At 38.0% G+C, this 12617-nt stretch overlaps 1 protein-coding gene across 3 annotated transcripts in view; it reads left to right on the forward strand.

Moving 5' to 3' along the window:
- LOC127956431 (IQ motif and SEC7 domain-containing protein 3-like) overlaps positions 1–12617 on the forward strand; it is a 115679-nt gene that overhangs the window by 75454 nt on the left and 27608 nt on the right. For all 3 annotated transcript variants that reach the window (XM_052554309.1, XM_052554310.1, XM_052554311.1), the window contains exons 6-7: positions 6497–6619; positions 9210–9376. In XM_052554309.1, the coding sequence (XP_052410269.1) occupies positions 6497–6619; positions 9210–9376 (290 nt within the window). The remainder of the gene's footprint in view (positions 1–6496; positions 6620–9209; positions 9377–12617) is intronic.

Genomic DNA, 12617 nt, shown 5'->3' on the forward strand with positions numbered 1-12617 from the left:
CCACCTTGTGAAAAATGTACGAATTGCCGTGAGATCAGGTTGTACTCTCTCACCACTAACCTATTCTTTTTAATTAATTTCCTTAAATTAATATATTATTTTAATCCCCATTTCCAGACATATACTTAGTAAAACAGTTTGTTTAAAAAAAAAAAAAAAATTGTGAACTGCGAAACCAGCAGAGCAGAAAAAAAGCCAGATTTAACTTGCCACTTTTATGTGACCTCTTCTAGGGCTAGCAATTTACCCTGACAGTTTGCTATTATATATTTCTTCAACCTATGTTTTTGCTTAAAAAGCACATTTGGGCTGATTTCCTTATGTGCATTTAATATAAATTCAGCAAACTTCTTCGAGTGAGGGGAAAAATCTCCCTAATTCCCCAACAGTCTTTCTCTTTGTTTCATCTGACAATGCATTTACCAGGAAGCCGCGATGGGCAAAATTTGACTAGGTTCAGGCTAATTTTAACTTCAAATCATTATTCTCCAGTTATTCATCACTTTCATGCCCAACAAACACTTTTCTGGAATTAATAAATTCTAAAATCAAACTTATGCTGCTTTACTAACTAATTTTGACATAAAAAAGCATGTGTCATTTACTAATTTCATTCACCATAGAGCTTTACATTTACTTTAAAAAAAAAAAAAAAATGTTATTTGTGCTTATTAACAACAGTACTACCAAGAAAATTAATAAAACACAATGCCCTTGGCCGAAAAACATTACTATCATTAATAAGCATTTTTTTTTAAAACCAAACACATTAAAAAATATACTGTACAGCTCATATTAGGAAAAGACTTCAGATGCTTTAAGACATGAGCTTTAACATGCAACACAACAAATTAAAGACTCAGCTGTAGCCAAAAACAGAATATTATGAATATTTCATGCCGATATAATAAATGGACACTAATATTTTTATTTCCCTCAAGTCAAGCCTTTGCATATTAAAACAAATGCCATTGCTATTAAATTTGCTTTGGTACACACATGAAGGGGAAAGAAAAAAAAAGACAATGTTTTAAAAAAGTATCAAATAGACCATCAATCTAAATTCCTTCTTTGCATCTCCTGACTCAGAAGGCAACCTGTCTATCTATTTTACTAGGTGGCTAATTCATACATATTCATACGAATGACCCCACTTAACCCCGCTCTTAAACGTACCCTCACAGAAATCATGCAAAATTGTGATTTACAGTGCATATACAGTGCATTCTCTTGAATCCAAACCATGATCACATGATTGCATATTGTCATATAATGTGATGCTCTACCAACTGAGCTATACAAAACCTGAATGATGGTGCAGATAAAAGAGTACAAAGTATTAATATGAAAGTGTCCTGTTGCCAATAGGGTCACAATTGTAGTAATCGGTCTGATGGGTCGTATTCCAGAGATTTGGACACACAACCTATTACTATTACTGTTACTATTACTATTTAAAAGTAATAATAACTATTTAAAACGATTTATTTAAAAGTGACCTTCTTACATGTGGCATATACTCACTATTCTAATAACAATAATTATCCATAATTACGCAAGTAACCCTAACCCTACAGTAAGTATATGTAGTTAATTAATAATACTCAGTACTTAAATGTATCATAACACTGTGACAAGGACACTTTAAAATAAAGTGTCACCTAAAATATACTGTTTAACTATGAAAGGTGCTATGAAAGGCTATGAATGGTGATCAGGTGCTGTGAAGCTCAAGAAATTACATGAAAAAAATAATAATAATAATAATTAAATAATATATAGTAGAATTAATCAGCAAAGTAGCCATACGATTAATGTGCCAATTACCAAGTCATCTGAAGCCATACAAAAATCTTTGCATGAGATGCAGACTGGAATTAATGTTGCAGAGGGAAGCGGAGACTGTAAGTTTCAAACATGAAATCAACTGGAAAGCTAGTTTATTGCAAACATTTCCTTTCTCACTTTAAGATATTGGAAATTGAGGAAATACTCAAGTATGAATAAACGGAACTATTGTCTTGATTATGAGTTTGCCTTAGCATGTAACTGCCTACTGCAACAGTGATAAATGGAATGGAGTGGAAGGATTTCTCTCCTGTTAGAAGCAAAATCTATTGACTAGTATCCTATGTTTATACACCCACTGACATATATGCACCTGATATATTTAATTTATATTTAAATTTAATCATTTATGCTTTTATCCAAAGTGACTTACAAATTAGAACAATAAAAGCGGTCAGGTCAACAAGAGGACAACAACAGTATACAAGTGTCACGTCAAGTCTCAGTTAGTGTAGTACTGACCGCATAAAACACAAGAAAATAAAAAGTGCTAGTATTGGTTGGTTAAGTGCTGGCGAAAAAGATGAGTCTTTAGATGTTTCTTGAAAATGAGTAAAGACTCAACTGTACAAATTGAATGATACATTCTATTTAATGAATCAAAACTTACAGAACTGAAGAAACATAGCAGTGATATGGTTGATAGTAAAGGTGGGCTTTCAAATAGCCATAGTAATATGAACATTGCAATCGTGTATACTTTCTAAAAAAGTCAGTTTGCAGAAATGCACCTGACAAGTTGACGGATTTCATATAACATGTCCCAAAAGAAGCACTAGCAGGAGAGGAAAGAAAAAGTATCGTTGTTTCTTGTCAGATTATTCAAAATGACCCTTGTGAGATTTTTGGTTAGAAACCACGGCAGACTGTGCAACATCAACAGTCTTTTGTCAAAGATGTCAACATGTCAAACGGTTTGATAAGCTTCTGAAATGTTAGTAACGACTGGGACTTGAGTGTTGACTGGGTGATCAGTCGAGTCACATTCTGACACCCTTGACTCTCAAAACTGAAATTATACACATTTAAAGTACTTATAGGTGGCTAATAATGCCTACTTGTAGCAGTCAAAAATTAAGATTCACAAAGTTAATTATTTGCGCATTAGTAAGCTTGCAAAAAACAAACAAACAAACAAAAACAAAAAAACTGTACGAGCCAGATGGTCATAATGCATATAGTATATGGACTTGTTAACTATCAGACTTGTTTATTTCTACTTTGTCTACCATGCACAAATCTCCTCACCTGCTAAATGCCAAAAAAGTGACTGAAGATGTTGAACAAATTGATTTTTGGGGAAATTGCTGCAATAATTTAAGGTCATTTGATCAAGGCAGTGACATTACCAAATAAAATATCCCCTCACTATCAAAGACCAGACTACTGATCAGCGAGAGATCCCTGGCATTCAGAAGCTCTTCGGGAACTGATCCCATTGGCCCAGACCATAATGCACCCTTAGGAACAAGCTGTGATGTACAGTAATCTTCACCATAATAATACACAGGAGGTAATGTGCTACTGGGGAACCTGAATAGGTCTACTGGGTCTGTTCACATTAGTTGGTGTGGCTCAGTGACTAAAGCTCGGGATTGAGCTCATAAGAACCTGGCCATGATCTATAGTATTCTCTTAGTACCCTTGAGCAAGACATTTAACCCAAGGTTGCTCCAATTGTATTGTCTCCATAATAAGTGTATGCTACAAGGCATGGCTCCAGAGTCTTTTGTAATCGGCCACAGGGAGCTCAGAAAATGTGCAAACCAGCTTATTTGGAGAATTTCAATACTTCTTTTCTCTTTCCTCAAGCCTGATGATCCATAAACTCTGCAAGACCTTCCAGTTGTTTTACCAAAGAAAAGGCAGCATTGCACCCTAAAGACCGAAAATCAGTTTCTCATTTTATGTAGACATTTGAGAGGTTGTTCCTAATCTATTAGACCAATCAATGTTCCCAACCTTGATCTTAGAGTACCCCTTTGAATGTATCCCTTAAATCAGACACATCCATTTCAGGTATTGAAGGACATAAAGGATAGGTGAAGTGGAGACAAAAATTCCCCTGGACTGGCCATGCATCCTTTCATGGCCTGAGATGCTGATATAGCCTCCAGGACCTCACATAGTGCATCAGTTTGGAGAATGGAAATGGATATTTTTTTTAGTACAATATGTCTGTGCACACTCTACATTCATTTTGTCTGCAGTGCGGTATCTGAGTACATTTTGACCGATCTGAAGCTTCTTGCTGAGAAGAAAAAAAATGTATGAAATGAAAAATGGGGACATTGGCAAAAATGCACTATGTTTTAGTTTTTGTCCTGAATGTTAGAATCTGCATGCTTGTCTTTTTTTTAAATGAGCCTAAGCAGTGTGCTGCTTTTGATGCAGAAACACTAGAAACACTTCTTCTCTTAATTTTTCTTGATAATGTAACCAGTTTGACAGATGAGCACCAGACACACAGGAAAAGCTCAAATTAAGAGTTCAAGTTTAGCGCAGTCCTTACTATACAAAGCACGTCCGTCACTTTTAGAAAAGATCTTACAGTGTTTTCTTTTGCCTAGTAGTTTTTTTTTTATGATTTTTCTGAACTCTTGGGTCTGCTAAAGCAACAACACCAGCTCAAGTGAGACCTGAACACTTCATTTACTTTTATTTAGCAAAAACACATTTAATTGATCAAAATATTGTAAAATGACACATTCTAACGATAATAAGAAACCAATAAGCAAGTATTATATGCATTTTATGCTTTTAAAGTGACTACTAAGTGATTTTCTCTACATGCGCATGCTATAATCATGTTTCCATTCATATAAAAGAGATGTAAATTATGGACTATAGTAGAAATACATGTATATTTCAAGGCACATAATTTTGGGTGCATTTATGCTTGTATGTTTTTATGTTATCTGAGTGTGTATAAATTGCACACTAATGTTCATTCAGTTATTCAGCTTTGAACGGTCTGTCTGTTTACTTTACCAAAAGGTAGAGAGGAACATATTGTCTCACTGTTCTTGGATATGTATTTCCCTGTGGAGATGTCTTACTCTCTCTGCACCTGCTCTATGTACAAATCGACAGCCGTTTCTCTTTCCGAAACCTCCAGCTGGCAGCTTAGCATAATAAACATGCAAACATTGGTGGAAGTAAAAATAATAATCATTTATTTATTGCCTCCATACAGACCACATATATTTTATAGAATAAACATTTCTGTGGTTCTGAATTTGCTTATGTGGAGTGATGCTTCAGTTGGATTTCTTGGCATGTCAACTTTGTTTGACTTTAAAGGAGTAGTCTAATTATTCTAATTAAAAAAAAATATCCTGCCATCATTTATGTAATTTTCAAACCTGCATGATAAAGAAATCACCAATATCCAAAGAGCACTACAAAAAAGTAGTCCATACTAACTTTTACTAAAGTTTATGAAGGATCATTTGACTGAAAACAATGGCACTGAAATAAATTGCATAATTTTTGTATGGATTATCCCTTATAAAGCCAGTTTGGTGCATTATTTGAAATAAACCTTAAAGTTGTTAATGTAAGTAGGAGTTGAAGCTTTTGTTGGCTGAGATGTGATTACTCTGGGCCTGGTTGTGGGTTGAAATGATCTGTGATTGATGTCTCCTGAAGTCTATTCACATCCCATCATGCTATCTGTACAGTATTTGTGATGATGTTAAGGTTCACTTCACAAAGGTCTTGGGCACTACGAGTGGCTTTCTGTCATGTGTCATTATTATCATTAATAAAAGCCACATGCGTCGCTATTTGACATAAAATCACATGCATGCTGTCATTTATTCTGCTCTAAAGTGAAAGCAAACATAACATTTCATCAATGGAGAGCCTTGTGTCCTAATGACTACTGCCTGGGGATTTAAAGAAGCTATTTGCAGACAAATTCAATCCATATTGATATTATAATTATTCAATATTTGAAGTACTGGACAGTTGTACTTTTAAAGAAAGAATTTAATTCTGAGAGTAGGACCTTTTAACTGAAATGTCACTGTTAATGCACCATGTCACAAAGCTCGAATCATTTCAAATTGGTTTCTTGAACATGACAATGAGTTCACTGTACTAAAATGGCCCCCACAGTCACCAGATCTCAACCCAATGGAGCATCTTTGGGATGTGGTGGAACAGGAGCTTCATGCCCTGGATGTGCATCACACAAATCTCCATCAATCCTATCAATATGGGCCAACATTTCTAAAGAATGCTTTCAGCACCTTGTTGAATCAATGCCACGTAGAATTAAGGCAGTTCTGAAGGCGAAAGGGGGTCAAACACAGTATTAGTATGATGTTCCTAATAATCCTTTAGGTGAGTGTAGTAGTTTTTTGTTTACCAATTTTATCCATCAAGCATGCATTAATTTAATTTGAAGTATTAATTTGCTTTACCCAAATTCAAATTGGTATTACAGTAATAATACAGCAGGAAAAAAAAATAATTCATCAGTTCCACAAATGTCTGGGCTAAACCTCAAATATCCACTGACCATAGAGCTGGCAATGCGAGCTTTCATCTTATGTGTTTGCCTAATACCCTGTTTCTCTTGTGCACTCTCTCTCTCTCTCTCCCCCTCTCTCATTTTCTGTCTGTTCCTTCTTTCTGATAGCTGTGTGGTGGATGAGATGGATTTCTCTGGGATGGAGTTGGATGAGGCTCTGAGGAAGTTTCAGGCTCATATCCGTGTGCAAGGCGAAGCGCAGAAAGTGGAGAGACTGATCGAGGCATTCAGGTGAGACTCCAGACACTGTTACACACACACATAAATGCTCCAGCCACCTTCATATGTGTGGGGAAGATAAGAGCCGGCGCTGATTTGATACCTGTGCTCATGAACTTTTTCAGTCCCTGCACCAAAGGATAAAAATGCACGCTGAATGCTCTCCATTAATCAATCGCATTCTCAAGGAATACAGCGCTGTATTACATTGAAGTAAAGGATTCGTTTGAAAAGCAGTTGAGTAGCTGACATTACACATTTTTGGAAATGTATGTGCAGAGTAACATAAACTTTATTTTATTTTATTTTATTGTTTACTTTTTTTTTGCATGTGACTTTCTTATAAATTGAAATACTATATTTGTATATTTATTTTCTGTAACACTGCAGGACCATTTTAAATTAACTAGAAATAAAGGATAAATTAAAGGAAATAAATTATAAAATGTTACAACTCATAAATGCACATAGAATTAACCTTAACATATGCATTTTTTAATTGTTTTAATTCAACACTTGTTAAAAGGATTCATTAACAAGTTATTTTTCTTCTGAACTAAGGAATATTTAGATTCCGTTAAATTCAATTTTCATTTTTGATTTCAATTTTAGTTAATAATTTTGTTATGTGCATGTGTCATTTTTACTTTTTAAAATATTTGCAAGTGTAGATTGTTTCTGGTGTAGCACAAATGTTAGCCTAGGTTTTCTTGACAATGCTGGTCTGATAATCCAAATAATCATCTTACTAGAACAATTACTTTACCATTCATATCCACTAGAGGCTCTTATTGCAATTCTGAATCATAATTCAGATGCAGCTATCAACGTTTCTAGGGTTATAGCCAAACATGCTTTTGTTTTCAGCACTGGAAATAACAAGACTGCTGATGATCCTTATGCTGTTGTGTGTGTGAAAGAGTGTTGCACACATCTGCATCTGTCTGCGAGACACTGGTTTATAAATAACTGTAGTTGCATAACACAATCCAGCCTGTTCCCGGCTGTCTCTCCTGCATTGCCTTTGATATATCCCAAACCTAAAAAAGAGCATGTGAAGTGGTAAATGGATATGAAATATAACATTCATTCATAATAGTACTTTAATGAATAATATATACTCCTCATACATTTTTGCAAAACGTATGTACAATTCACTGCAGTTTCCAGCTGAAGTGGACGCTAAGTAGTTGGTAGTAAAACAAAAATTATGATTACGGGGCAGACTTTTTTTTGCAAAGTTTCTTGCACAATAATATGTTATGACCTCAAAAAATTTTCATCGTAGTGCATGATTTGTAAACTTTTACATTTAATATGTATTTTACATAACAATTTTGATAGGTATGACTTTTCTAATGTAGTAAACTTGCTCGGAAGCCCACCTGGTACAGAAGAGTCCAATGAAAGACAGTTTGCAAATAAAAAGGATCAAAGACATACAATAGAAGTAAGCTAAATGGCATGGTTGCTTTCTTCAACTATATTTTTTTATCTCGCATGTGCTTTTGTTAACAATATCAGTTATGCTTAGGGTAAGGTGTAACTTAGAACAATAGTGCATTAATCTTTTAACACCACTTAAGTGGACTTCATTTAAGTTCCAAACTTCAGAAATATGTACAACAACCAATGCAATAAAGCATTGCCAGTTTTACTGTTTCAGATAAATGTGTCAGTTTTTGGTAAAAAGAAATACCTTTTTAGGACTTCTCAATAGTCATTTCACTTTAAAAGCATCACAAGAATTGCAAGAAGCTGCAATATCTTAATTCTGCATATATGTTGCCACAAGCACATTTTCACATTGAGTCTGGTATAAATAGTATTGCATAAACAGTGTCTAAAATCATCCATTTTAATGATGAAATCTGTGTATTACTTGTCTTAGTGATTAAATTTGGGATTTCACTTGGCCGAGGATAAACAAACAGAAAATCCCCCTCTGACTTACATTAGAGGAAAGAGCCAAAACATACAAAGAAACCTTTGCAGAATATCAGTCCTACAATAGTGGGATTATTTGATTTAAACAACCATATAGCAACATCTTAGCAACCAATTCCTGAAAACCTCTCACAATACCATACAACCGCTTACATTTTCCTTACTACATGTACAAATTCCACAAGCTTACGAAAAATTACAATGAATGCATATACTGTGATGACTTTATATTTGTCAGTTTTAATTACATTTCACTTATTTTCAATGGGGCATATAAAAACCAAATATCTTCTGATAGATAATAGATGATACATTCTGAAGGTAACACATGTGTTAGATACACATCAATTAGTTAAATGATAATTATCTTAATAAAGCATCATGACTTTTATGACCATATGATTTTTCTTCCCTATTATTATAATTATTATTTTTTTATTTTTTTAGACATCTATTTCATTAGTATCTGTCAGGAAATAGAGACATTTTTAAATAAACAAATAACACTTTTAAAAAGCTGTTTTTACACAAGTACCATCACATTTACAAATGATTCATGACTATGAAAGATAAGCAACAGAAGGCTCTATTTATGAAAATGTGTTAAATAAACATAGCTGTTGTTTGTCTGTTTCTTGTATCCTGTTTTTCTCAGCCAGCGTTACTGTATGTGCAACCCAGATGTGGTGCAGCAGTTCCACAATCCTGACACGATCTTCATCCTCGCATTTGCCATCATCCTCCTCAACACGGACATGTACAGTCCCAACATCAAACCCGATCGTAAGATGATGCTGGAAGACTTCATCCGCAACCTTAGAGGTGAGACAGGAAGAAATAGAAAAGAAAGTTGGTTAAAAATTATAGTGAATTTATAGAAATGCAAGAAGTGACTAACAAATGCAAAGCCAACCTGTAAACCTATAATAAAAATGTACTTGCTGTTCCTGAGTGTCATGATAAAGCAACTCTCTCATATAGCATTTAAGCATAAACAAAACTGAACACTATTCTTTTGCTGCCTTTCCTTCAGTAAATGCAGGTCTAGTTTTCCAACAGCAAGATACACATAACTTTATACTTTTCCTTCATCATAAGTTAGGTCAGGATCATTTCACTTGACTAAGTGAGTGGGCGAAACCTAATTAAGCACCAAAGTATAATGCTATTGAAAGTGCCCTAAAGCACATTAATTTAATGAAAACAGCCAGTGACATCAGCGCTCTGTTAATCTCACTCGTCATTTTCATTACTCTGTGACACATAAATGTCTCGGTTATGTATGTAAACCTCATTTCCTGATAGAGGGAATGGAGACGTTATGTCGAACGTCATATGGGGTCTCACTTGGGAGGCCAATCATCTCTGAGTTTAAGAGAAAACGCAGCTAAGGTTGTAACCTTACCAAAGCCCCAGTGCAAATTCACTGACCTTGGTACCGAAGGTGACCAAAAGGGTGAGTATATTGCAGCTGAAGAAGGCTATGCTACTGTTCTGTCTACAAAAGGGATTTCAACCTTAAGTGAAAGATTGCTTCAATTCTTTCCTATTTGTTCTTTCATTCTTGCGCCAGTGCATAGGAGAAGGCAACACTCTGTGTGGAGTGAGCCCTCACACCCAGGGGGCACTGCTCGCCTTGGGAATGGTATGCCAAGACGATGGCATCCACAATCCAGTAAGCCAGCCTCTGCTTGGAGACAGCCTTACATTTCTGCTGATCCCAAAGCAGACCGGGAGCTGCTCAGAGCTTCTGAAGCTCTGGGTGTGGTCCACGTTTATGCAAAGTGCTCTCACAGGACACAACAATGCTAAAGCTGGATTTGCCTCCTCCGGGGGCAGTGCTTGCAGGTTCACCACCTGGTCTTGGAAGCGAGTGGTGGGAACCTTGGGGACGTATCTAGGCCAAGGTCTTAGCACAACGTGACAGTAGGCACACAAGGAACACAAGGCACTTTTCACTTATCGAAAATGCTTGGAGGTCCCCAACCCTCTTGATGGAAGTGAACGCGATCAGAGGTCTTTAGAGACAGCTTAAGTGAAGTGAAGTGACATTCAGCCAAGAATTGTGACCCATACTCAGAATTTGTGCTCTGCATTTAACCCTTCCGAAGTGCACACACACAGAGCAGTGAACACACACACTGTGAACACACACCCGGAGCAGTGGGCAGCCATTTATGCTCCGGCGCCCAGGGAGCTGTTGGGGGTTCAGTGCCTTGCTCAAGGACACCTAAGTCGTGGTATTGAGGGTGGAGAGAGAACTGTACATGTACTCCCCCCACCCACAATTCCTGCCGGCCCGGGACTCGAACTCACAACCTTTCGATTGGGAGTCCGACTCTCTAACCATTAGGCCACGACTTCCCCTAACTGGATCAAGTGGCTCAAAAGGACCCCTCTGAAGTACAGCCAGAACAATAGAGAGTTCCCAGGAGGGTATCAGGGGTGTCCTATGAGGATTTAAACTTCTGGCACCCCTCAGAAAACTAACAATCAAGTCATGCTTCCCCAGGGACCGACTGACAACTAAATCATGATGGGCTGCAATGGCAGCCACATACACTTTCAAGGTGGAGGGTGACAGCCTATGCTCCAACCTTTCTTGCAGGAAAGAAAGCAAGACTCTGACCAAGCATCTACGGGGGTTTCCTCAGAGAGAAGAACACCAATTTCGTGAACAGACTCCACTTCAAACCATAGGCCTGCCTCGCAGAGGGAGCTCTAACCTCAGGGATAGTGTCTTAAGTCTGCCGTGTCCCATCCAGAAGCCACTGGTTCCAAAGATCTCAGAGGGATGCACCAGGGAGGGTCTGTCATGGGGATCATGAGTTCCAAAAAGCAGGTCTGGGTGGGCCAGTAAGGCACAACCAACAGGACCTGTTCCAGGCGTTGAAGGCATCTGTCATGAAAATGACATGCTGGGACACTTGTTCTAAGGGCACCCTGGCCTGTAGAAAAGGAAGGCCAGATGAGGGGCTGAATAGGTGGTGACACGTTGTTGTGATGGTGACAGAATCATGATGTGCCACCATGCCCATCTTGGGACTCAGGAGTGTAACCAGTGCTGAAAGCGTCTCATATGAAGCAATCAAAGTGGCATGACTGTGTCTGCAGATGCCATATGCCCCAGGAGCCTCTGAAATTGTTTCAATGGTACCACTGTCTTGCCTCTGAAGGCAGTTCAGCACAGTTGCTGGTGAGACCTAGTGTAATATTCACTGAGCCTAACTCCATACTGAGATAAGAGATTATCTGCACAGGGGAGAGCTTGATCTTCTCTCGGTTGACCTGAAGCACCAGGTCCCTGTGATCACACAACTCCTCTCAAGACAATTGGCACCAAAGGGACATTTGATGTACCTGCTGCAGTGCAGCGATGGGGAGTCATGTTATATGGCCCAGAAAGCATCACATTCTGAGTCATCACAGCAAAAGTCCCCATGTTCCCGGTGGAACTTGCCAGAGGCATAGTGTTTCCGAACTGTAATTTCTTGGCCTCTGGCGATAGGGGGTATTGTGGGTGAGAATGCTTCGCTCATTGTCAACCCATGAGCCTTGCAACTCAGTGGAAACGGAAATTGCTCTTTTATTGAAAACAAACATAAAAAGAAAAGAAAACTGAAGACTCTCCACCTGCTGAAGAGCAGTCTCCCACATCTCTGAGTTGCCCATGTCAGGGGGGCACCCACTGCGATGAGCAGTGTACGATTCTCCACCCTGGGAATGTCCACTTACCACCTGGCTGCCCTACCATAAAGAGTGGTGAGGATGGAAAAGGGAGATGAGGAGCTTCTGGCCATAAAAGGGGTCATCCAAGACTTTGTCACCTCTTCATGCACCTCTGGGAAGAAAGGAACTGGAGCAAAACACAGTTGTGAGCTGCACTCTGCGCCGAGAAACCAATCGTCCAGCCGCAAGCATTCAGGGCTAGATGGTGTATTCACCTCCAGCCCGATGGTCATGGCTGCCCAGGCAAGCATGGCCGACAGCTCTGTGACAGATTCAGCAGCAACTACACCCGAGGGGGGCAGCCCAGCCCAGCTGAATCCTCATCCTCAGAGAC

The sequence above is a fragment of the Carassius gibelio genome, chromosome B4, assembly GCF_023724105.1.
Source record: "Carassius gibelio isolate Cgi1373 ecotype wild population from Czech Republic chromosome B4, carGib1.2-hapl.c, whole genome shotgun sequence".
NCBI lineage: Eukaryota > Metazoa > Chordata > Actinopteri > Cypriniformes > Cyprinidae > Carassius > Carassius gibelio.